This window comes from Neovison vison, chromosome 5 (genome assembly GCF_020171115.1).
Source record: "Neovison vison isolate M4711 chromosome 5, ASM_NN_V1, whole genome shotgun sequence".
Classification (NCBI taxonomy): Eukaryota; Metazoa; Chordata; class Mammalia; order Carnivora; family Mustelidae; genus Neogale; species Neogale vison.
The window spans coordinates 155,985,553-156,007,899 of NC_058095.1; the positions used below are offsets into that span (position 1 = coordinate 155,985,553).

General features: G+C 42.2%; 1 protein-coding gene across 6 annotated transcripts in view; it reads left to right on the top strand.

The window, feature by feature from the left end:
- CLYBL (citramalyl-CoA lyase) overlaps positions 1 to 22,347 on the top strand; it is a 281,749-nt gene that overhangs the window by 237,179 nt on the left and 22,223 nt on the right. For 3 of the 6 annotated variants that reach the window (XM_044250032.1, XM_044250033.1, XM_044250031.1), the window contains exons 7-8: positions 417 to 541; positions 17,765 to 17,884. In XM_044250032.1, the coding sequence (XP_044105967.1) occupies positions 417 to 541; positions 17,765 to 17,860 (221 nt within the window). In that variant the 3' untranslated portion in view covers positions 17,861 to 17,884. Of the gene's footprint in view, positions 1 to 416; positions 542 to 17,764; positions 17,885 to 18,849; positions 18,997 to 22,078; positions 22,337 to 22,347 lie in introns of those variants that run through there. The other 3 variants (XM_044250030.1, XM_044250035.1, XM_044250034.1) reach the window with 2 other exon arrangements.

Sequence of the window (22,347 nt, forward strand, 5' to 3'; positions counted from 1 at the left end):
GGTACAAAAGAAGCAAAAGACAACTTGTAAAATTTGAAAGAGTTAACATATAATTTTTTTGTACTTTAACTCAAAATAATCACTCTAATTTGCAGATATTATCCTTTTAAAGTTCCAGCCAAAGGATTAGCCAACGAGCTGCCTAGTCAACCCACCTGTAACTAAAAATGAGAGATTATCTGCACTAAGGTGGCATTTCTATAGGATCAGAAACACAATTACTCCCATTCTTCTGTTTCTTATGTGGTATTCTGGAAAAGCCTGCCAGATTGCAGTTACTTTCTTTTTTAAAAAGTTCTACAATAATTAGTTATTTTACATACAGTCTGTGAAGCATTAGGAGGCTTTCGTGGTTGAGACATTTTGTTTGAACATCTGTTTGTTGTTTCGTGTTTCCGCTGTTATTAATCTTGTAGGTAAGCAGGTGATACACCCTAACCAAATTGCCGTGGTACAGGAACAGTTTTCTCCTTCCCCTGAAAAAATTAAGTGGGCTGAAGAACTGATCGCTGCCTTTAAAGAACATCAACAATTAGGAAAGGTAAATGTTTTGTTAATACCTTGGGTGAAACTGGTGTTTAAAATACTGTGAGGGAAAAATATAAACTAGATATCGTTTGAGTCGTTTCAAAAACTCATTGCGTTGTAGGGGGGAGGGTAGGGGAAGGACAACATTCATCAGGGAGAAATTCACTTAAGGTAAATTTGCCCTTCCATGTTTCTGAATATTTTACTACCTGGCCTTCAAGTCGCTCTATAGCTTTTTCTTTTCATAAACTATATTGGCAAACCTTTGAGAAAATAGAAGTCTGTTTAGTTTTTCTCTACAGACTCCAATGCAGCATTCATATGAAAATAATTTTAGATCAAAGCGAATGCAAGTTGTAATGAAATAAACACAGTTTGATCAAATGGTTCTTGTGGAGAGAGGAAATAAATTTTCAAGTTATTTTAATTCGGGGGCAAAAATGTAACAAAAAGCTCCTCCGGTTAAATCATTTAAGAGTGGGAGGCTGTGTATGTGTTTGTACCAATTTCTGGACCTGAGATTTGGATAGAATGGAGAGCAAATTAACACTGGAGTACGGTTGTTCCTAATTTAGTGCATCATTGAGCCTCGCGTTTCCTGCTCTGTGGGTTTCTGCTATGTAAATATTGCAGTGGTGATGCGCAATCTGTCTCCACTTTGTGCCAGTAACACTTAAATTAGGTGTCGCCTGAAGGAAGATTTTATGCTAGTTGCAGCATTGTCAGTTAATTATCTTAAAGGTTATTTGCAGTAATACCGTTTGCCTCTTTGTAAGGGAACAGGGAAAGTTGCATTTATAAATCCATCCTAGAGGTACTATCTAAACTCAGCCTAGTTACCGACATAAGGAGTGAAGTTTTAATACCTGCGATGCAGACGGTCTTGGGGAAGAAAGAATGCTGAAACATTGCCAGGGTTCTACACGTTAAACAGCCCCTTACGGGGGGTGGGGGGGACAAAACTGGCTTCTGTGGTGAACTGGTGACATCCATGTGAGAAGTGTCACTTGCACTTTTCACCGGCAATATAAACACCTGAAAATCGCAGGACTTGGGAAAGTAGAAAGTGGGTCACCCCCTCCCCATCATTACAGATACCTGCCTTCAGCTCTGACCTTGCATACTTGCTCACCCTCACACACTCACAGGTTCGTCTTTGCACAAACTGGCACTTAAAATCAAAGGGCAGAATATGTGACATTGGAAACATCCCATTTGGACTTACACTAATTTCTGAATAAATAGCATTCTTTCATTTTAAATCAGGAGTGGCTGTCAGAAAAGCACTGCAGTGATGTGTTTTGAAAATGACATTGTTTTAATGTCCATTTCTGTATCTTGACCCCAAAACCCAGCACCTCCACGAAGGCACATCATTATTTACCTAAAGAGCCATATACTTTTTCATTCATACGTGCAAATAACTCCATCCACTCCCCTGTCCTACCTGTGCCTCCGCACACACTAAATGTTCTCTGCCTCTCCTTATGTCAGCCGATAAATACTTCTGATTGAAATGATAAACTGAGGCAGAATGTGGGCCATCAAAATGGCAGACTGAGCAGCGTTCCAATCTGGGCCACCGCTGCCTCCATTAACCGCCTACACTGGGCTTCACATTGAATAACATCAAAGGATCCCACTCAGCATCGTAAGCAGCCAGGAATATGGAAGAGGTTACCCTAAATTTCGGGTAGCCAGCAAACAAAATTCAAAGTAGAATTGAATCACACTCTTTTGCTGGCATTTTTTAAGTTCTTGAATGAAGGAAAAAACACTTTTCCACTATATCTTAGAAGTGTTCCCAAACAAAATTATTCCAAAGTGTCCTTGCCTTTTGATGATGGCAACTTAAATGTTAAATTCAGAACTGGCTTTTTTTTTTTTTTTTTAATAAGAAATGCTGTTTTGTTGGGGCAGAAGCTTTCACAACAATGTGGCAGGACAGCTCTTCTTAACACACAACCACAGAAATTAGAGCAGAAGGGAGACTCACCATTAGGTCATTTCCTCCCTGCCCCATTGGTGTAGGTTTGTTTCCTACAGCAAATTCTCCTGGTGCTTTGTCCAGCAAGGTTTAAATGATTCAAGTAATGGGGCTTCCAGTGGGGACATATGGTTATTTTATCCAGTTCGCATGTTTCTTTCACTTTGCCTATAAATTGGCTGGTCACAAAAATTGGGTCTGCAGGTAGGTGACTCTGGGTCTTGAAGGGTCTTGGGGTTTAAATAATGTGCGTTCTGTTTGTAAAGATTTAGTATAAATAGGTTGCTCAATTGTATAAAGTATTGCTTCCAACAAACATCTAATCTGTTTTATTTCAATTGTGAATCGCTGATGAAAACATACACCCTCGGATACTTTGTCCAAAGCACAGGTGACTCAGTCAATGATGGTAAACTGATAGTTTGTGTCCTAGTGAGACAGTTACAAATTTCCAAAAGACCTTTGTTCCCCTCTGATGAAAATTTCATTCAAGTAATGTTTTTAAGTAGAAATGACCCAAGAAGGCAAAATTATATATTTTTGCTTTTCTCTTCTTCTGCTCCCATCTTAAAGTATATTCTGCTCTAAGACCAGAGGTATAGCTGAAGTTCACAGGTAATGCTGGGTCCTTTGTGTTTTCTATAGTGACCATAATTAGTATAGTCGTGTAATAATAATAACAATAACAATATTGTAATAACAGTAATTATTATCAAAAATGTTATACCTTTTTTTCTGTTCCTACCAAATAACAAAATTTGTGGGAATATTTAGATCACAAAGTAGATTAATTATTGGAGAACTTTGGTGTCACAGAATTTTTTTTGTTTCATTTATATTAGAAGTTTTTAGGAAATAAAATCTGATGCCCTTTAGTCTAATGTCAGGTTAAAAAGTACTTTACATTAAGAAATAATAATCTGCTCATATAATCTGCCACTGTTTGGCAGATAATGGTACTTGTGACTGCTTTGTTTCAGGAAACTATAGATATTTACAGGAAAAAGCATTTTGCCTGGCACAGCAGTCCCCATTAATAAGAATTAGGCTATCAATTGACATTAGGGATTCAGGGTCATCTTCTCTTATTAAAATCTGTTGGAAAAATCTTAAACATTTCCAATATTCTATGCTCCTATTTTAATTCCCATAAGATAAAATATGTCAAACTTAGCTGACATCAGTTGTGAGATATATATCTGCAATATTCATCAGACTTGTGTTTTTCTCCCAGAAAAATATATTTTGAGATACAACCTTCATGTCATTAATAATTTTAGCTTCAAATTATTTGGTAGGAATTTTAGCCAGGATAAATCACTTTCCATATGATTTATTTTAAACCTATAGAAGGTTTTCTTAGAGGTTAATTTTATTTTTGATGTCATGTTTTCCATAACAGTGGTGATTCCACTATTTGTAAATTCTCCATTCAGAACTGAATTTAGTATTGCTTCTTAAAAATGGGATTTTTACAGTTCTTTCTTTATCAACTTGAAATTGTATATAGTAGGAAAATTGGGTAACTGAAAGGAAAACATCTCAAGCAAATATTTAGTTAATATTAATATATATATATCAGTGGAAACTATAACTTACATAAAAGTACATATAAATATTTATGCAGTATATATACATTCATGTATTATGATACAGTTTTTTTTTCAAGCTTCTATTAAAACTCAGTGCTCGTTTTTTCCTCTTTTTGTATTCATTTCTTCTTGGCAAAAATGACAGCTAAAGAAAATGATTGATCAGTAATCCTAAGATATTTCAATATAAGAATTTAGCATTTCTTTCTATGTGGAGACAACAGAAAAATGTAAAAGAATAGCAAAGTTTATTACATGTGATAGATTTTAAAGGTACTTTGCTAGAATATTCCTGTTTTTTGCAGTATCTGACTACAAATACAGCTTTGCTTCATTTTCAATTTTACTTATATCATTATCATTTGGATCTCGTTTTACTTTTTCAACATTTTTCATTTGTTACAGCTTCACAAGCTAGCTAAAAAACCAAGGAACAGGAAATGTTCATCTTTAAAATCTAGGTTCAATTAACAATTATAAAGGTCAAAAAACAAGGTCACTACTTGACATAACAACTGTAAATATCACTGAAACCTTCTAATTTCACTCGTGAGAAAACCGTAGAGCAAATTAATAAGTTTACATTAATAAGCAAATCCTCTACTGGAACATAAACTGGGAATTTATATCTTAATAAAGAAAGAGGGGCTTTTTTCCCTAATGGAAGTCTTTTCATCTAGAGAATTACAAAGGATAATAACCACCCCTCCAAGTATTGAAAGCAAATTATTTTCATAGGTATCTGATTGCCGCTCATACACCTTTCATTTGTGTTTCCAAATGCAGGGCTTTACAAAAGAAATACTGTTTGGGCCAGATGGCCTTCTAGAAGGCTCCCTGAGAGAACTCAGAAATCTCTCTAGCCAAAAATATTGTTTCCGCTTATTCAAGTGCCAGAAATCCCACTGCCAGTCTTTCACGCAGATCAAATAAACCATCTAAAGATTTGGTTGTTGTCTTTGTCGGCTGAAAGGGTTGATTCCACTAATAGACAGCAATGGACCCTCCCACACCCACGCATCCACCACCCACAGCCTTTCCCCCCTTTATTTGTAAGCAGGAATACTAAAATCAGAACCGAGTGGTTTCTAGTGAAAATGAAAACTGAAGGGGCACAACTCGACTTTTGAGATCCTCGGTTATTACATTTCCCCCTTTATTTCCTTGTTCCTTTAATATTTTTAGAACTGTATGCCATGACTTTAAAAAGTCAAATTCGTTACAAAGCCGAGAGTGCCAGTGAGGAGGACGTCGGGGTTTATCTGATTAGCTACAAACTGCAGATTTCTAAACATGTAAAGTAAGGCAATACAATTTTAGTGCCGATATATCCTATTTCACACAGTTTGAGTGGCAAATGGTTCAGCACTAGAGGATAAGAAATTGTATATAAGGTTAAATCTGATCTTTTCTAAAGCTGTTCGCTTCATCCTTAAATTTATAAGGATCTTAGGGATATTTTAATCAAAGTATTTCTATTCTGATTTATATTCTCAGGACCTTTTTTTGCTCAATTGTAACTCTTTCAGTTGGGATAAAATCTCAGAAATTTTCCAGTTAAATCCTTTGAGTTTACGGCTTAAGACAATGAGACTCAAGAAGGGTTTAGAAGTTACCTGTGGCCACTCAACGGCCAAGGTGGTGAGAGAGCCCCTACCAGCGTTCAGGGCCAACTCTGTATATAAAGATGTGAACAGTTAGCATAAATGTGGTTTCACTTGGGTCTCCGTAAACCCCACACTAGTGACCAAAACTAGATGGAGCCTTAAAACTGTTCAGTCACAAACAAAATGTGAATTTGGTTAGTTCAGATTAGTACCTTTCTCTTAGTCATACATTTTTTTTTCTTGCATGAGCAGAAAGCGATGAGGAGGGAAAGAGCACAGAGTATTCGCGCGCCTTCCCAAACTTCCCTGCTATGATTCCCCACACGGCGCCCTCCTTCTCAATTCTGTCCTGCCCCAGAAAGACTTCTTGGCTCCGATTACGGCAAACCCTGCTCTGTTTTATTAGTCATCATCCGTTCGATCTCCCTGCGTAGATTGGAAACTCTCCGAGCTAAACTGGGAGCCTTTGGCAAAGAGGCCGTATCTAGCCCCTAGCTCCGTTTCATCTCACTCGAAGGACAGGTTCCCAATGTCCCGTGTCTCACTTGCACCTGTGGTTGCGCAAAACACCACGGCTTTCAGTGTCTTTCATAGCAAGATCCAAACAAGGGCCATGAAAGGATGGTTTTACTCTTTGGGCATCTTCTCTGGGTTTTTTCTTCGGACGGTATTTCTCCCTTTTTGTATGTGCGAGTCTGGAGGTGTGTTTCTCTGTGTGGCTATTAACCGTTCCTTCCTCATTTTCCTTTCCATGAGTTCTAACTTCTTTCCTCTTTATCTCCCTTTCCCCCCACGTCATCTCCACAGCCACCGCCATCCATTGCCTTCTCTCCTTTAGCCGATTATAAGAAGTTCAGAGCATTCTTTGAATTTTTTTGTTGTACTTATTAAAGACTTTGTAATTCTTTTTATATTAAAAACAGGGAAATGGAATTTTTATTTTATTAAAAAATGAAAATCAAGAGTTTCTATAATTCTTTTTTTTTTTTTTCATTTTAGATTAGTGGGCCTGAATGAAAATAAAGTAGGGAAATTTCTCACCACTACCCTAGAGAGTAAAGAATTCTGTCTTCTGAATCACATACCTCCCCGCAGCATCTTGGACAGAAATAGGTGTACAATATGCATTTAGTAAATACTATTTGGCCAACTGGTTTTTGAATTTCTGACAGTGTCATAAGGAAATTACTCGCTCTGCTTTTAACAGTTTATATCATACTGACCTTTTGTTTCCTTCTAGAATAAGTGAAAAAAACGTTTCACCAGTTATTTTATCACTGTTCATCGGTTACATTTTAATAAATTTTTAAAATTTAAAGTGACTTTGAGCTAAGGTTCGTTCATTTAGATGTGTTCTCTACAGGAAGAAAAAGCCGATGGTATATAAAACAGAAGACGTTTAACGTTATTGCTCTTAGCTGCAAGCTGCTTTAAAATGACTTACATTCTGTGCTTTTCTCATAGGCAATACCAGCTTAAATTAGACATGAAATACTCTAAATTAAATAAAAATGTTTACACATTTAACTCGATGCTAAAAAGAAAAATATTTTCAAATAAGATTTCTGGTTTAAAGAAAATCTGAGTGGAAGGTGATAGCTGCGGAACTCTGTGATTTCTAAAAATCAACCAATTATACACTTAACAATGGGCAAATTTTATGGTATGCAAATTATACTTCAGGAAAGCTATTTTTAAAAAAGGAAAATTAAGTACATCTAACGTGCTAGCAAATGTGGAAACGCCTTTAAATTGCAAGATGCTTATAAATCCGATTGTTTCACCTCAGTAGGTAGCTTTCCACATGGCATATTTTTTCCAAATTCCCTTAGCAGAAGATGTTTAAAATAAAGACTTTGTCCCTCTCTCATCATTCTGCCTGTATATTTTTAAAGATAAATCTTGCAGCCTACATTTCATGGCCTCCGAAAAGAACTTTCGCAACAAGGGCACCTTTGGACTCCCCTGTCCATTTGTAAAGTAAGGATGGCTCTGATCCACTGACATCCTCCATCTGGGCAAGTGGACACCTCGGGATGGGTCACATATTAACATAATTGACCCCAACATTCACCTCTGCTCTCCTTCCTACTGTCCAGCCACCTCCGTCTTCCTTGCCAAGTTCATCTCGCAAGCCTTCCACTGTTTCTTTCCTTGCCTGCCCCCACTAACTAAAACTGTTGTTGAAGTCCCCCAAATAATCTTACCAGTGGATAACACAAGTGTTTCTATTTCCTGTGCAGAGCTAAAGCTAAATGATTTCATGCTTGCTTCTTAAAAAGCAAAATGTTAATGAATGTCATTTTACATTCACTCAGTTTCCACATCCCAAGGAATTTCCTCCTTTTTATAAATGCATCAGGACATGTGTCTTTGCTAGTAGTCTTCCTTCTCCTGCTCTTGGTGCCGGAAAGGCTGTCTTCCTATTTTACTCCCTCCTGTACTGTAAGCGATGCTCCCGTTCAGATCACCTGCATTTGATTGGTATCTCCTCAGCTGATAGTCTAAACTTTTAAATTATGTTAAATGTATTTGTCTTCAAATACTGATGCTGTCAGATTATATATAGCGCCTGAGTCTAGTTTCTTAAAGGGACAATTCAATCTATGATTTATAGTTTAGATTATATATTAGATGATTATAGCTTTAGGCATGAGTTAGCCTCTACTCATTGCATCTTCAAGAATGTTGATGGTCCTGGGGCACCTGGGTGGCTCAGTCGTTAAGTGTCTACCTTCAGCTCAGGTCATAGTCCCAGGGTCCTGGGATTGAGTCCCACATCAGGCTCCCTGATCAGCTGGGAGCCTGCTTCTCCCTCTACCTGCTGCTTCCCCTGCTTGTATATTCGTGTGCTCTCGCTCTCTCTCTCAAATAAATAAATATTTTTAAAAAAGAAGAAGAAGAATGTCGATGTCCCTCAGAACCCTTAAAGCTACTCTGAAATCACAAAATCTTGTTATAATTAAAATTCTGTGCTTCTCACTGCACCTTTCTGTGGTAAATGGAATTAAATCCTCGCTGGCTAATACTAGCACTGGCAGTAACAACAGTGATCGTGGTGGTGGTGACAGCAGTCAGGTAGAGGTAGCAGTCGTGGTAGCAGTGTCAGGGGACACAGTCATAGCGGTGGTGACAGCAAGGGTAGTGTAGCAGTTGCAACTCCCCATGGACTGAGAGCCTGTTCTGTGACAGGCCATTGCATGCGTTCTTTAATTCTCACAACAATTCTGTAAGGGAGGTATTTTCATCCCCATTTTACAGGTGAGGAAACTGAGGTTTAGGGAAGTATAACATTGTTTGCTGGGGATCACCCATACTAGGAAAAACCAGAGCTTGGATTCAAGGAGGTAAGCCATTCCACATGGTCAACAGTTCACCTTGGGTTGCTGTGTCATTAGTACGGGCACTGAAATTCTGATAGATGACGTTCTGTGGCCTTTGATGGGGAAGCCCTCTAGAGCCCATATTCCTAACCTCTGCATCAAGGTGCCTTAAATGGAAGAACCCGGAGAAGCAAGACCCTTTCTCTTTGTTTCAGCCACAAGCTACAGAAGACCTCAGAACGCCCATCCTAGCGAGTTGCCTATTCTGTTGGGTGGAAGGTCACAGAGGGGCTGCTTGGACAGGTGATCCTTGGTGTTCTCTTGGGCTGCTACTGACTTGGCCAGTGGAACTGTCCCAAACCAGGGCCCTGCCTTTCATACCCCCATTGATGGTTCTGTGCTCTGAGTTTTTATAGTCCGAGAACTACAGGGGAAAAGATGGGAAGGATAAGAAGGGAGCTTCTCCAGGCTCTTTCACCTTTCAGAAATTGGAAAATAAATCTGACAGGCTGCCCAGGCTGCAGGATTCCCCACACCGCAAACCCCTTCTGAGGCAGGGGCTGAGAGGCCTTCCCAAACAGTTTAACAGGCCTGAGTTGTCACCGCTTTCCCCAGTTTGGTACAAAACTAACCCCTATTCAAATATTCTAACTATTACATTCTTAGGAATCATTTAAAAGGCTTTTCCATCAAAGGCCATAGAACATCATCTGTCAGAATTTCAGTGCTCGTAGTAATGACACATCAGCCCAAAGTGAATTGCCGGCCGTGTGGAACGGCTTCAGTTGAACTTGTAGAAATTCATGTAGAGCTACATTAGCATTTGAAATCCTCTGGCCACAGCAGTAATTGGCTATTAAATTTTAATTCAAAATATTATTAAAATACCTCTCAAATTATCACTACAACCTAAGTGTTAAAAGAAGAAAAATGCATTCTCTATTTCCCAAGTCTTCAGAAATATTCTCTTTTTTTTTTTAACAGCAAGGTAGCTTTTTTATTTCTTTTTAAGATTTTACTTATTTATTTGACAGAGAGAGAAGGAACACAAGCAGGGGGAGTGGGAGGGGGAGAAGCAGGCTCCCCACGGAGCAGGGAGCCTAATGCAGGGCTCCATCCCAGGACCCTGGGATCATGACCTGAGCTGAAGGCAGACACTTAACCCACTGAGCCCCCCAGGTGCCCCAAAATTTTATATTTAAATATTTTTCTATAACCATCTCAGTTAGCACTGTTACCAGTCATACTTTGGAGTACACCAAGTAGGGCAAAGAGTGTGGGATTTGGGGTGATAAACCTTAGATTCTAGTCCTAGCCTTCCCATAAGTTCCTTTAAAAAGGTTAATGAAATCTGAAGTTTAGTTCTTGCATCTGTCAAACAGAAATTTCCATGCCCTGCCTCCTGCAGGTGAGAAAATATTTTTGAAATGTTTTGTAAAATGATAAAGTACTATTAGATGAATCTCTTTTTGGGGCAGTGGGTCTTCCTAATAAGATTGCACCTCTCCAATTTTCAGTTTGCAAATAAATATTCCAGGCCTTACCAAGGTCTATAGCTAACTAGAGCCTAGGCTCTAGTTGCTGAGGGAATCCGTATTTCCTCCTCCAGGGAGAATGAACATCCTTCCCCTACCTTCAGCCCTCTCCCCCCTGGTTCCCATGTCAACCCATGTATTAGAGTCCTGCTCAGAAGCAAAGCTGGACCAGGCCAGCCTTAGCTCTCCCATTGTTGGATCCCCAGAGCACCCTTAGACAGAGGGAGAATGCCCAGAATAAAAGAAAGTGGTTCAACCTCTTCCCTTACGGGTGCAGGAAGGAGGAAGTATTGGGTCCACCAGGGCATGCAGTGAGAACGGAGGGATTCCAGCCCAGCTTCATCAAGCAGAAGCTAAGTCGTTCCTGCATAAGGACAGTCAAGCAGCTACTGAGTATCAGAACCAGCAATCATCCATATTATAAAGGCTGGATCAGGCTCCCTTTCTGTAGATCCTAGAGAATCCCATTCAGCCATAGACAGATGCCGTATCTCATACCGTCATCCCTCATTTAGCTGGATCTATTGAATCACTGGTGACCAGAGGCACGGAGGGCTCCTGCAGAACAGCGAAAGTCAATCCCACTGGTATGTGTCTATGGGTTGTTCCCAGTATCCCCCACCCCTTTCTTGTTCCTTTGGCGTCTTTGACCTTCTAAACCTGACTTTAAATGTAACTGTTCCTCAAAGCCCTTCTCTAGCCAAACCATCTCCATTTTGATGACCCTCAAGAGTCTCACAGCTTAGTGAGAAAGACAGCAGCGTAACTAAATCATTACAAGGCAGTGGGACAAGGGCCGTAATGGGAGGCTGTACAGAGAAAGGAAGAAGAGGGGTGCCTGTCTGGCTCAGTCAGCAGAGCATGCGACTCTTTTTTTTGTTTTGTTTTTAAAGTAAACTCGATGCCTAATGTGGGGCTTGAGCTCACAACCCCAAGATTAAGAGTTACCTGCTCGGGGCGCCTGGGTGGCTCAGTGGGTTAAGCTTCTATCTTCGGCTCAGGTCATGATCTCAGGGTCCTGGGATTGAGTACCACGTCGGGCTCTCTCCCTCTCTCTCTGCCTGCCTCTCTGCCTGCTTGTGATCTCTGCCTGTCAAATAAATAAATAAAATCTTAAAAAAAAAAAAAAGTTCCATGCTCTACCAACTGAGCCAGTCAGGCACCCTGAGCATGTGACTCTTGATCCCAGGTTCGTGAGTTCGAGCCCCATATTAGGCACAGAGTTTACAAGAAAGAAAGAGAGAGAGGGAGGGAGGGAGGGAGCGGGGGAGGAAGGGAAAGAAAAGAAAAGAGGAAGAAGAAATTAGCCCTAGCAGAGAAGTTTAGTAACACTTCATAGACCTGGCATCTTCTGACATTTTGAAGGATGAGGAGTTTACAGGACAGACCGGGAAATGTCCTTGAGAGCAGAGAACAGAGCATATTGGAGAGGTACAGAAGCGTGTGCGTGGGTGTGGGTGTGCGTGTGGCGGACTGGCGGGAGACAAGGCTGAAAGCCCAGGAAGCGTCTCGTCTCTTTGTGGGGAGGCCTGGGATCCCTGCTAAGGAGATTGCACTTGATTTTTTTTTTTTTTTAAGATTTTATTTATTTATTTAACAGGGAGAGAGAGAGCACAAGCAGGGGGAGCTACAGGCAGAGGGAGAAGCAGGCTCTCAGTGGAGCAGAGAACCTAACACAGGGCTCCGTCCCAGGACCCTGGGATCATGACCTGAACTGAAGGCAGAGGCTTAACTCTCTGACACACCCAGGCACCCCTTGCACTTGATTTTGTAAGTCCAAAGGGAGCCAAAGCCAGGTTTAAGCAAATGAATAATCCTATCCAGTGTTGAGAAAGATCACAAGATCCCAATGAGGAAGGTGCAACTCCCCAGTCAGCGTCCCAGCAGTTTCTCCGAGAGACCTCCCCACTGAGCTGTGGGTGCCTGGTACCCAAACTCACATCCTTAAAAGGAATGTCATAACCAAATCATGCGGCAACCGAGGGCTATCCTAGGGCCTGTCCAAGGGCTCCCCATGTGATAGGATGAAAAATGGGAAAGAAAGAAGAATGAAGGTGTCCCATCAGGATACCTCAGTAGAGTATCATCCTACCCCCTTTCAGAGGAGTAGGGAGGAGAGGCTGGTTTTGTGAGTAAGGAAGAGCTCATCACCAGCCATGCTGGGCCTACAAGATTTGAGCAAACAGAGGGCACAACCAAGATCCTGAAGAGAAATTTCGTAATGGCCAGTGCTGACAAAAGTTTGAGGAATTCACCAGGAACTGCTGTGAGGCAAATAATTCCCTGGGCATTAGGCTTAGAGTCCTACAAGAAGAGTGTCCCCCTACAAGAGAAGGGCTGTGACAGCTCTACTCAGACGTCATCATTTGTGCCAGCAGAGCCCCACCATCTCCGGAACGCCAGAGAGAACTCCCCGAGTGCTCAGAGACCTTATTTGAACACTGAAGTGAGGAGGGAAAGAATGAGATCAATTTGTATTTCTAGTAAATTACCCTTTTAGTAGAGAAAAAATTCACAAGTATTAAGTGCCAGAAATGCAAAATATATCAGTATTTCCTCTAAATGTTTCCTACGGGTGATGACTGTTATCACCGCCACCACTGACATCATTACTTTTGCTGTAATAAACTTGAACTCTAAGTCAGATTCACCCCAGCAAAGAACTTCCGGGTCTGGCAGAGCTCCTGTTCCCTCAATGCTTGTCTTACCAACAGGGCAATAAGGGAATCATGAGAAAAAACCTAGCCTAAGAGGAAGTGTTTCTTTGCTATACAGATAACATGCATGCTAAGATGGTCTTACCCTTAGCGTAAGATGTATGCTACAATGGGTTATACCCTTAGCATAACACGTATGCTAAGATAGTATTACCTTCGAGAAGTCTGAAACCCTAAACCTGTGTATCGTAAAATATGCCAAGTGACTGACCCATGATTTACTACAACAAAGAACTCAATAGGTAACTGTTGAATAAGAGCCCATTGTGTCCAGAGCTCCACGCCAACTCTAGCCGGAAATGCACGATATGCGCTGTACACAGGGTCATCATATCCCCGTGAACAGTGCGAGCTGGCAAAAGTGATCGGGTGGATGAGGACACTCGTTTCAGACCCTCCGATCTCTCTCTGCTCATCACGCTGGCCTTTTTTTTTTTTTTTTTTTTAAATTTTTGTTGCATTTTATGGCACCAGCTTCTTTTCTTTCCTGTCTCCTCCATCACATTGCCCCTTGAGGGCAGGGATCAGGTCAGGTCCATATCAAAGTCAACCTTGTTATCTCTAAGCAGGGGAGCTAAAACACAGAACTGCTCCAACCTGAAAGTGCTTTGGAATCCTGAGATGATTCCAACTCTACCCCCAGCCTTCTGCACCAAACCACATAGAATGGGGCCTTGTATGCATTTTAACAAGCTACGCCCCCCGCGGCCCCCCTCAGATGATTCTGACGCAATTGGTCAGGAAACCCACTTAGAAAACAGTTTTCAATCCAGGGGCACCTGGGTGGCTCAGTTGGTTAAGCATCTGCCTTCGGCTCAGGTCATGATCCCAGGGTCCTGGGAATGAGCCCTGCATCAGGCTCTGTGCCCAGCAGGGAATCTGCTTCTCCCTCTCCCTTGGCCTCTCCCCCTGCTCATGCTGTGTGTGTGTGTCTCAAATAAATAAAAGCTTTAAAAAAACAAAACAAAACACACTTTTCAACTTTAGTATAAGCCTGGAGCACACCCTTTGGATCAGCTAGAGCTAGCTTTTATCCCAGTTCTTTACTCAGTAGCCACAGGGCAGGCATGCGTAAGTTTCTTAAGTTCTTTGTGCCCCAGTTCCCTCAGTTAGAAGATGGGGATAGATACACAACTTAACAGAAAGAAAATAGAATGGTGGGTGCCAGGGGCTTCCAGAGAGGGGGTCAGGACTAAGTTGTTTAATGGGTACAGAGTTTCAGTTCTGCAGAATGAAAAATTTCTGGAGATCTGTTGCACAACAATGCAAATATATTAACATTACTAAAGTGTACATTTCAAAGTGGTTAAGGTGATAAATTTTATGTGTTTTTGCCACAACTAAAAAGAATTTTTTTTTTTAAGATTTTATTTATTTCCTTGAGAGAGAGGGAGTGAGAGAGCATGGGTGGGGAGAGGGTCAGAGGGAGAAGCAGACTCCCCACCGAGCAGGGAGCCCGATGTGGGACCCGATCCCGGGACTCCAGGATCATGACCTGAGCTGAAGGCAGTTGCTTAACCAACTGAGCCACCCAGGCGCCCTAAAAAGAATTTCTTTAAATAATTTTTTTTTAAGATTTTATTTATTTATTTGTCAGAGACAGAGGGAGAGAAAGCGAGGGAGCACAGGCAGACAAAGAGGCAGGCAGAGGCAGAGGGAGAAGCAGGCTCACCGCCGAGCAAGGAGCCCGATGTGGGACTCGATCCCAGGACCCTGGGATCATGACCTGAGCCAAAGGCAGCCGCTTAACCAACTGAGCCACCCAGGCGTCCCTCTTTAAAGAAATTTTTAATAGGGTTGCATAATAGTATCTACTTCACAGTGTGGTTATGAGCATTACATGAAATAAAGCGTGTCAAGACTCTGGCACAGTCCCTGATCTAGCAACTGCTCAAAAAATTATAGCTATTATTATTGTTGTAGTCCTGGTTGTTAAGGTAGTTAACTATGAATAAGTTACTATTTAAAGGCATTTTAAACCAAATTATAGTCTGAATCTTCAAGCTGATGGAGGTTCTCTATACTTTTTGAAATGGCGTGCCAATTTCTCAGGAAAGCACTGGGCTGTAAAATGGAAACCTATCTCTAGTCATTCATTAAGGACTGTTTGAAACCCTCCCCACAAATCCAAGTAACATTTGACAGACTGCATTTTTCCAGATCCTGACCATCAGACCCCACTCACATTTCACATGTAGATCCTTACGTTCAAAACCCCAACCATATTACAGGTCAATATGTGAAAGCAGGAGGATTATTCCTCTTAGGCGGTCTAATTCATAACACTAAGATCCTCAATCTGCAGAGATGAAGGAGACAAACAAAAATGCTGAACTTTGTTTTTCAGCTTAGGCTTAATGAAGGAAGTGAAGCAAAATCTGCCGCTGTAAAAGAAAGAAGTGATCTCCATGAAATAGTTTGCATCTTTGATGTGCACGTGGAACCCAAAGCAGATTTGGGAAACGTGGCATAAACCCAAGGCCGTCATTTTGATTCTCTCTGCATCGTTTTGATTTCATGTGCATCTATTCTAATTTCATCTCTCCAGCGTATTATTTAAACCTTGGCAGGACAGATGTGCTGTTTTACAGGGCCATAATCCACTTGGTGGGCGGATAACCAGGAGGCCTTTGGTCTTCATCATTTACTCCAATAAGAAACTAGACTATTGCCTTGTAAAACAGCGTGAATCCCCCACCCTGATTTCACCTGCTATGCTAACCCACAGAACATCCTTGGAACTTCTAACTGAATTCATAAAATTCATCATGGTCACAGAGATGCCCCAAATTCACTCTGGGCTGAATGAAATTAGGCAAAAGTCAGTCTAGAACTATAAATAGTAAAAATGAGAGGGTTGGAAAATGACTTCAGGTACAGGATTTTAGACCGGCACAAGTATTCATATGAACCCAATTTATCGTTCTAAGGCCAAGAAGGTTAGGTACCCACTGGTGAAAACTCTAATCCCAGTGGCTTTTAAATCTCTCTTGATTGAAAAATAAATTCCGAAGTCATTGCTAAGGATTCCCTGCCACCTTTTTAAAATCTCCATCTGGTGTGTGACTCTTGGAATTGTGGGAGACAAGGGTTTTCAGAGAGATCAGGAGACCCATCCCAGAACTTTTGAGTAATGACAACATTGTCTGTTGAGAGGTGGTACTTGTGAAATCAGAAATGAGCGGCAGTATGTGCAGATGGACCATCAGCAAGGATTATGAGTACTCCCATCCACCAGCATCCTTGCCAACAGGTGGAAGGAAGGAGAAGCAAGAAGAGCTATGATTGTAAACAGCAAAAAGAAGTGATTAAAAGAATGTAAATAACCAAACATTAACTAAAGATTCTGGGCATACTGCCTTCTGTCCAGTTAATTTTTCTTTCTCTGATGCAGTAAAGATACTACCTTGTAGGGGCATCTGGGTGGCTCAGTAGGTTAAGGCCTCTGCCTTGGGCTCAGGTCATGATCCCGGGGTCCTGGGATCAAGCCCCGCATCGGGCTCTTAATTCAGCAGGGAGCCTACGTCCACCTTTCTCTGCCAGTCTCTCTGCCTACTTGTGATCTCTGCCTGTCAAATAAATAAGTAAAAATCTTAAAAAAAAAAAAAAAAAAAAAAAGAAGAAGAAGAAGAAGAAGATACTACCTTGTTACCTTAACATGGGGATTTCCGATCGATAAAGGGTTGAGGTTCCGATATCCAAGTATTAATTCCAGCTCTAACGTCTCTAGTCACATGACCTTGGAAAATCACTTAACTACTCTGGGCCTCAGTTTCCTCATCTAGAACAGGATCCAGGTCACATACACATTCAATAAGTACTTGCAGAAGCTTAAAAGAAAATGTAAAATGGGGATAAACTCAGAGATCTCAGAAAGTCTTCCCAGATTCACCATTCAACAGACCTGTGGCTTCTTTGTCACAGGCTCTTGTCCCTTGTCATTCTAGTCCTCTTCTGCACATCTATACCAACAGAGAAATCTCTTTCTATTGAGTACAATCCTACCTTACATTTTCCTGTCCCATGATAGTCTTACCCCTCAGTTATAAGAAGGAAGCATTTTGCCTTTAAACTGATCATACAGTTATTTTTCAAACAACTGGTTACCAGAGCATATTGCTATTTTTAAAGCTCTGTGCCATATTTTAAAAGCTATATAAGGAAATAGTTGCATTTTCCTTCCGTAGTTTTTTCTGCTTGATTTCAAGAGTTAAACAAACGGTTTCAAATACCTTCTGTGTGATGCTTTTCCCCTCCATTAAAATGCTGAAGGTTGGTTTTTTTTTCCCCCCCTCTTTAGGAGGAAAAAAGAAATCTTTCCCCTGTAATTTACTTTGGCTTTCTCAAAAGTTGGGTAGGAAAGTCAGTATAATTCAGGTAGAATCTAAAATGTTCTTGTTGTACAAGCGTGCACAGAAAGGAAGCCTATAATTTCTGAACATTCTTTCAGGAAGTTTGTATTCTCTGTTTTCCAGGGAGCCTTTACTTTCCAAGGGAGCATGATCGACATGCCATTACTGAAGCAAGCTCAGAACATTGTTACGCTTGCCACAGCCATCAAGGAAAAATGATCTGTTAAATGAAGCTCTCATCAGGTGGGCTGAACATATACAGTGGGTTTCTTAAAGACAAACCATAATACTCAAGGCAACTTGTTAGTATGCCAGATTGGAACCTTTCTCCCATTTACAGTTCATGTTAATCACAATTGTGTGTGTGTGTGTGTGTGTTATCTCACTGGCCAGTTATCCCTCTAAAAATGAACTTCCTCCTTTTGGATTCCAAGCTTATGACTTTATTACTCATTAATGTGTTACAAATATGCACTTATGATTTCACAGGGAGATAAAACAGTGGAGAGAGATGGGCTGGGGGCATGTTAGGTCTTTGATGAAACAGATCTTTCTCAAATACGTACGCTCCTTTCCCATTCCTCACGTTAGGTGTTTCCCACATTGTACATTACTCAACACTGTAAATAATTTTAAGGCCAGTCTTAAAAAATAGTGGTTAAATGAAGGGGTTCTGTTTATTTCAGTATAAATCTGATAAAATGAGAGACGGCATAGAAAAGTTAAGTATCAGATAACTTCTGAAAGGAAATCTTCAAAACTGATTGCCCTTAACCACCTTCCAAAATGAAACCTCCACCCATTTGAACCAGGAGGTGAGAACTATGAAATCCCTCATCCTGGGTGAATGCTTTGGGTGAACAGTCACCAGCAATTAAAAAAAAAAAAAAAATGCGCAGAAACACAAGACCGTCCATTCTCTCCCTTAATTTCCCCATTTAACTGTTTTGCCATTGAGGCCACTTCCCCCTGTAAATGTATGGCCCGGACCGGGCCCCCTCAGCAATAAACTTGTAGCCTCTAAGAGGACACAATGCGGCAGAGCGGGTGCATATGGTCCCCTGCGAGATTTGCATCACATTAGAGATGCTGCTGCAGGTCATGTGGGAGGTGTGGTTAACGGGCTTAGTAAAGCTGTTTTGAAGAGGTTAACCCAGCTTGTAGTAAGGGTAAATAAACATAACAACCAGCCATTCTTCCCTATTCAGCATGTGCTCTTATACCGAAGGCTAAAGGGTATTGAAGCTGGGAAGGATCAACTTGTGTTTGCCAGAGGACGCCAATGAAATTTGAAACACCAACAATCAGAGATTTTGTTTCTGCTCCTCATTAAATCATGAGCTTTTGTGTTGGGACTCTGGACGACTGTTCTTTAAGAAATTAACCGAATGGGAAGTTTTAAACTCGACACCAACCTTTTCATGACCTACACAGCAGCAAAGCTGCTACCCTTAGACAGACACCGCGGGGAAGGCTGTTCTGTTTATTTAAATTTGTAAATAGAAAACAGTTGTTTTTTTTATTTTAATTTTTCACCTCCTCCTACACCCTTGTTTATTTCTTCCATGGCCCCTACTGTATGGCCCAGCCAGGGGTCTCCTCTGCCCCTGCCTCTTCCAGTTCCTACAGGAAGCTGAGAGGGAAGCAGAGCCGAAGCATATACGGAAGGAAGGGCGCCTGCGAACCCAAGCAGAGTGAGAGAGGCCCACACGCCGTCCTGCCTGGGTGGGGGGCACCCACCCAGTGCACTGAGGCAGGGGATGCTTCAGTTCTGACAGGAAGGCGGAAGGAACTGGACCCAGGCAGGACGGTTCTGGAGAAGCACATTCTTGAAACACCAACTCATAATCCCAGACCTGGGATCTGAGGCAACAGCTCTTGAACGGGCTTAGTAAAGCTGTTTTGAAGAGAGGATCCCTCAAGGAGATCATCCCCTTGAAAGGGGATGGGATGTGCTCCGCTGGGGTCCTGGCCTGCCTTGGGCAGTGCGCCTCCTCTCCAGGGTGCACCCCGCTCTCCAGCCCCTCATGAGAGCACTGTCACTCTTCACCTTGGAGTTAGCTGGAAAGGAGGGGGGAGTGGCTGGAAGGAGGAGGGTGGCACCCCAGTCCGGCCGCCAGTCCAGCTGGGCTTCTGGCCTGCAGTCAGGGGCAGCGGGCCGCAGCCACAGGGGAAGCAGCACCCCCGGCACCACTGGTGTTGCAGCCGGGTGTGCCCCAGGGGAATCCACAGGCCTCGTTCGGCCCTGTCTGCTCAGAGCACGCAGACACAGGGGGACGGCTCAGAAGGCAGGGAGCAGAGGGAGGCCTCCTCCTACCCTGACCTGTTCCATACACACACCTCCTCTTCAGAGTCTTAGAACTAGCCTACGCAGGACCTGTGTTAAAAGAAGAAAATAAAAGCCTTCCTTCTTACTTCCCTATAGGCAGCCCCACTTCAACCCAACTGCCCTTTTGCATCCTTGTGTGTTGGTACAGATAACCCGTCAAGGCTCTAACATGATGAAAGGGCAGACATATTCTTCACCCCAGTTACACAGGCAGCCCCCAGACGCTACAGGTGGGCCTCCTCAGGCCAGAGACTCACTGAGAGCCAAGCCCTCCCTCTGAGGGACTCTCAGATGCCAGGGGAAAGCACTGGGACCTCAGGAAAAGCAGCCCCCTCAGTAAGGTCTCTGGGTGGGGCTGAGAGTCGGGACATGACTAGGACTCCCCCCACCCCCATCTCCAGCAAGCTGGTGGGTTCCTAGATCCCCTACAGTGTGGGACTGCCTGGTCACCACACCCTTACCTGACACCCAAAAGTCACATTTACCGTCTTCCTCAAAACCCTGTGTTCCCAATTATGGTAACACCATGAGACTAAGACCCACTAGAGCCAAAAATCTGGACCAGTTTGCCCTGCTCCCACTCTGAGCAGAAACCCTAAACAAGGGCCCCAGAAGAGGGGTTAGGTATACTTAGTTAGGTTCAGAGATCCTGGGGAATTCCTCCAGCTAGCAATGGATTACAAGAAGAGGACCTCGCAGCCATCTGATTAATTAAAAACCGTACCTGTTTATATTTTGTGTAGCTTATCACAAGCTGCTTCGCCATATCACCCCCTTGTTATTAATTCTTGGGGGCTAAATTATGGGTAACACTATTAAAACATTATCCAAACTAATGAGAAACAATTACTTAGAAAATGAGCCAGGACAAGATTGAGTTGAGAACATCCGTGGTGATCACCGTAGATTAGTTTAATAAATCATCAGGTGCAGGGCAGGACTGACACTGTGTATGCAAAGCCCTGTCGCGGGAAAATGAAATTGAGATTTTTTTTGCATAATTTTTTCATTAATCTCAATAGGACCCGTGTGGTGTAGATTGTTTTATTCCCCTAATACCTTGCCGGAGGGGGGGGGTGCCCAATAATGTCTTCATTGTTTTACTGAGGTCTTAATGACAATCTGTGACAACCTCATTTTAATGTATAGAGGATTATATCAATACAGTCATGTTTTATTGAAAGGGTGAAGGGAAACTCCAGTGGAGTCAGGCACAGTCTCTGAGCACAAGTTGGGAATTTCCCGGGCATCTGGGTGCAGTTCCCTTCGGACTTCCAAGTATTGAACCACTGGCTGCCCTTAGGTTCTCCTCCAGGGACAGGCTAGGAAAAACTTCCTCAGGAAGACTTCACTGCCTCCTATTTGAATTTGAAAGTAGCTCATTGCTTGACATATTTTGTTGGGAAAATGGAACAGACTCTGTAGTGGTTCCCCCCCCTTTCTAAAATATACCTGTTAATCATTATCATTAATACATTAACCCCTAATAGTCCTGCCCTCGTTAGGGAAACTGACCTTCACTGGAGACCTTCTATTTTCTAACGATGCCTTAAGCCGATAAAAAAAGAATACCTGCTTTTTAATTTGTAGGAAAATTTTGGTTTTATGGTTTCCGTTCCTCTTGGAAAGCTAAGTGCTGTGCGTTTTTGTTTTTATTTTGACCTCTAGTACTTGGAAGGCAATTGATCGTACAAAACAGGTTATAAGATTACCAGCAGGGACTTGTGCATATTAATGCCGGCGAGGGGCACCGAACCGGTCTGTCACCGCGGAGTTTTTGCCCCAGGCTCGGGGACACTGTCCATCCAGCCCCGAGACCCTCCCCTCCCCCGCGGGGTTTTCACATTGCAATTGCGGGGCAAGGTGGAGGAAAGTAATTAGCAGAGCTCAGCATTTAAATGTTTAAACTTCAACACTGTACGCGCTTTATTTTTAATCGGGGCAGGGGAGGTGGGGCGAACAGAGGGAACAAAATGGCAAATAAATTAACTTTTCCAAAATACCTAACTTAGTACCTGAAAAGCTTGCGCCGCGGCCCCCGGGCAGCTTTTGCTGTCCTGTGATGGGCGATTGTGGATGTAGGTGGTGGTAGTTTGTTTACATTCCAGCAATTATTTGGCGGCACATTTCCTTCCGAGTCTGTAAGAATTGCCAACGACATAAAGAACGTGATGTGTGGAAAGGAACTGAAATCGTCGTTAGCGCCTTTTGTGGTCGTTTGCTGTCGATCCGACCCCGTTCCAGCTAAGCGGACTGAAGCCTGCAGAATTTTTATTTAAGGGGGAAAAAAGTGTTTACAAGTCTTGTAAAAGACAAGGGATTCGTCGCTCGCTCCCTTCCTTTTTAAAGTTTTGTTTGTAAGTGAACGGCTCCGTGT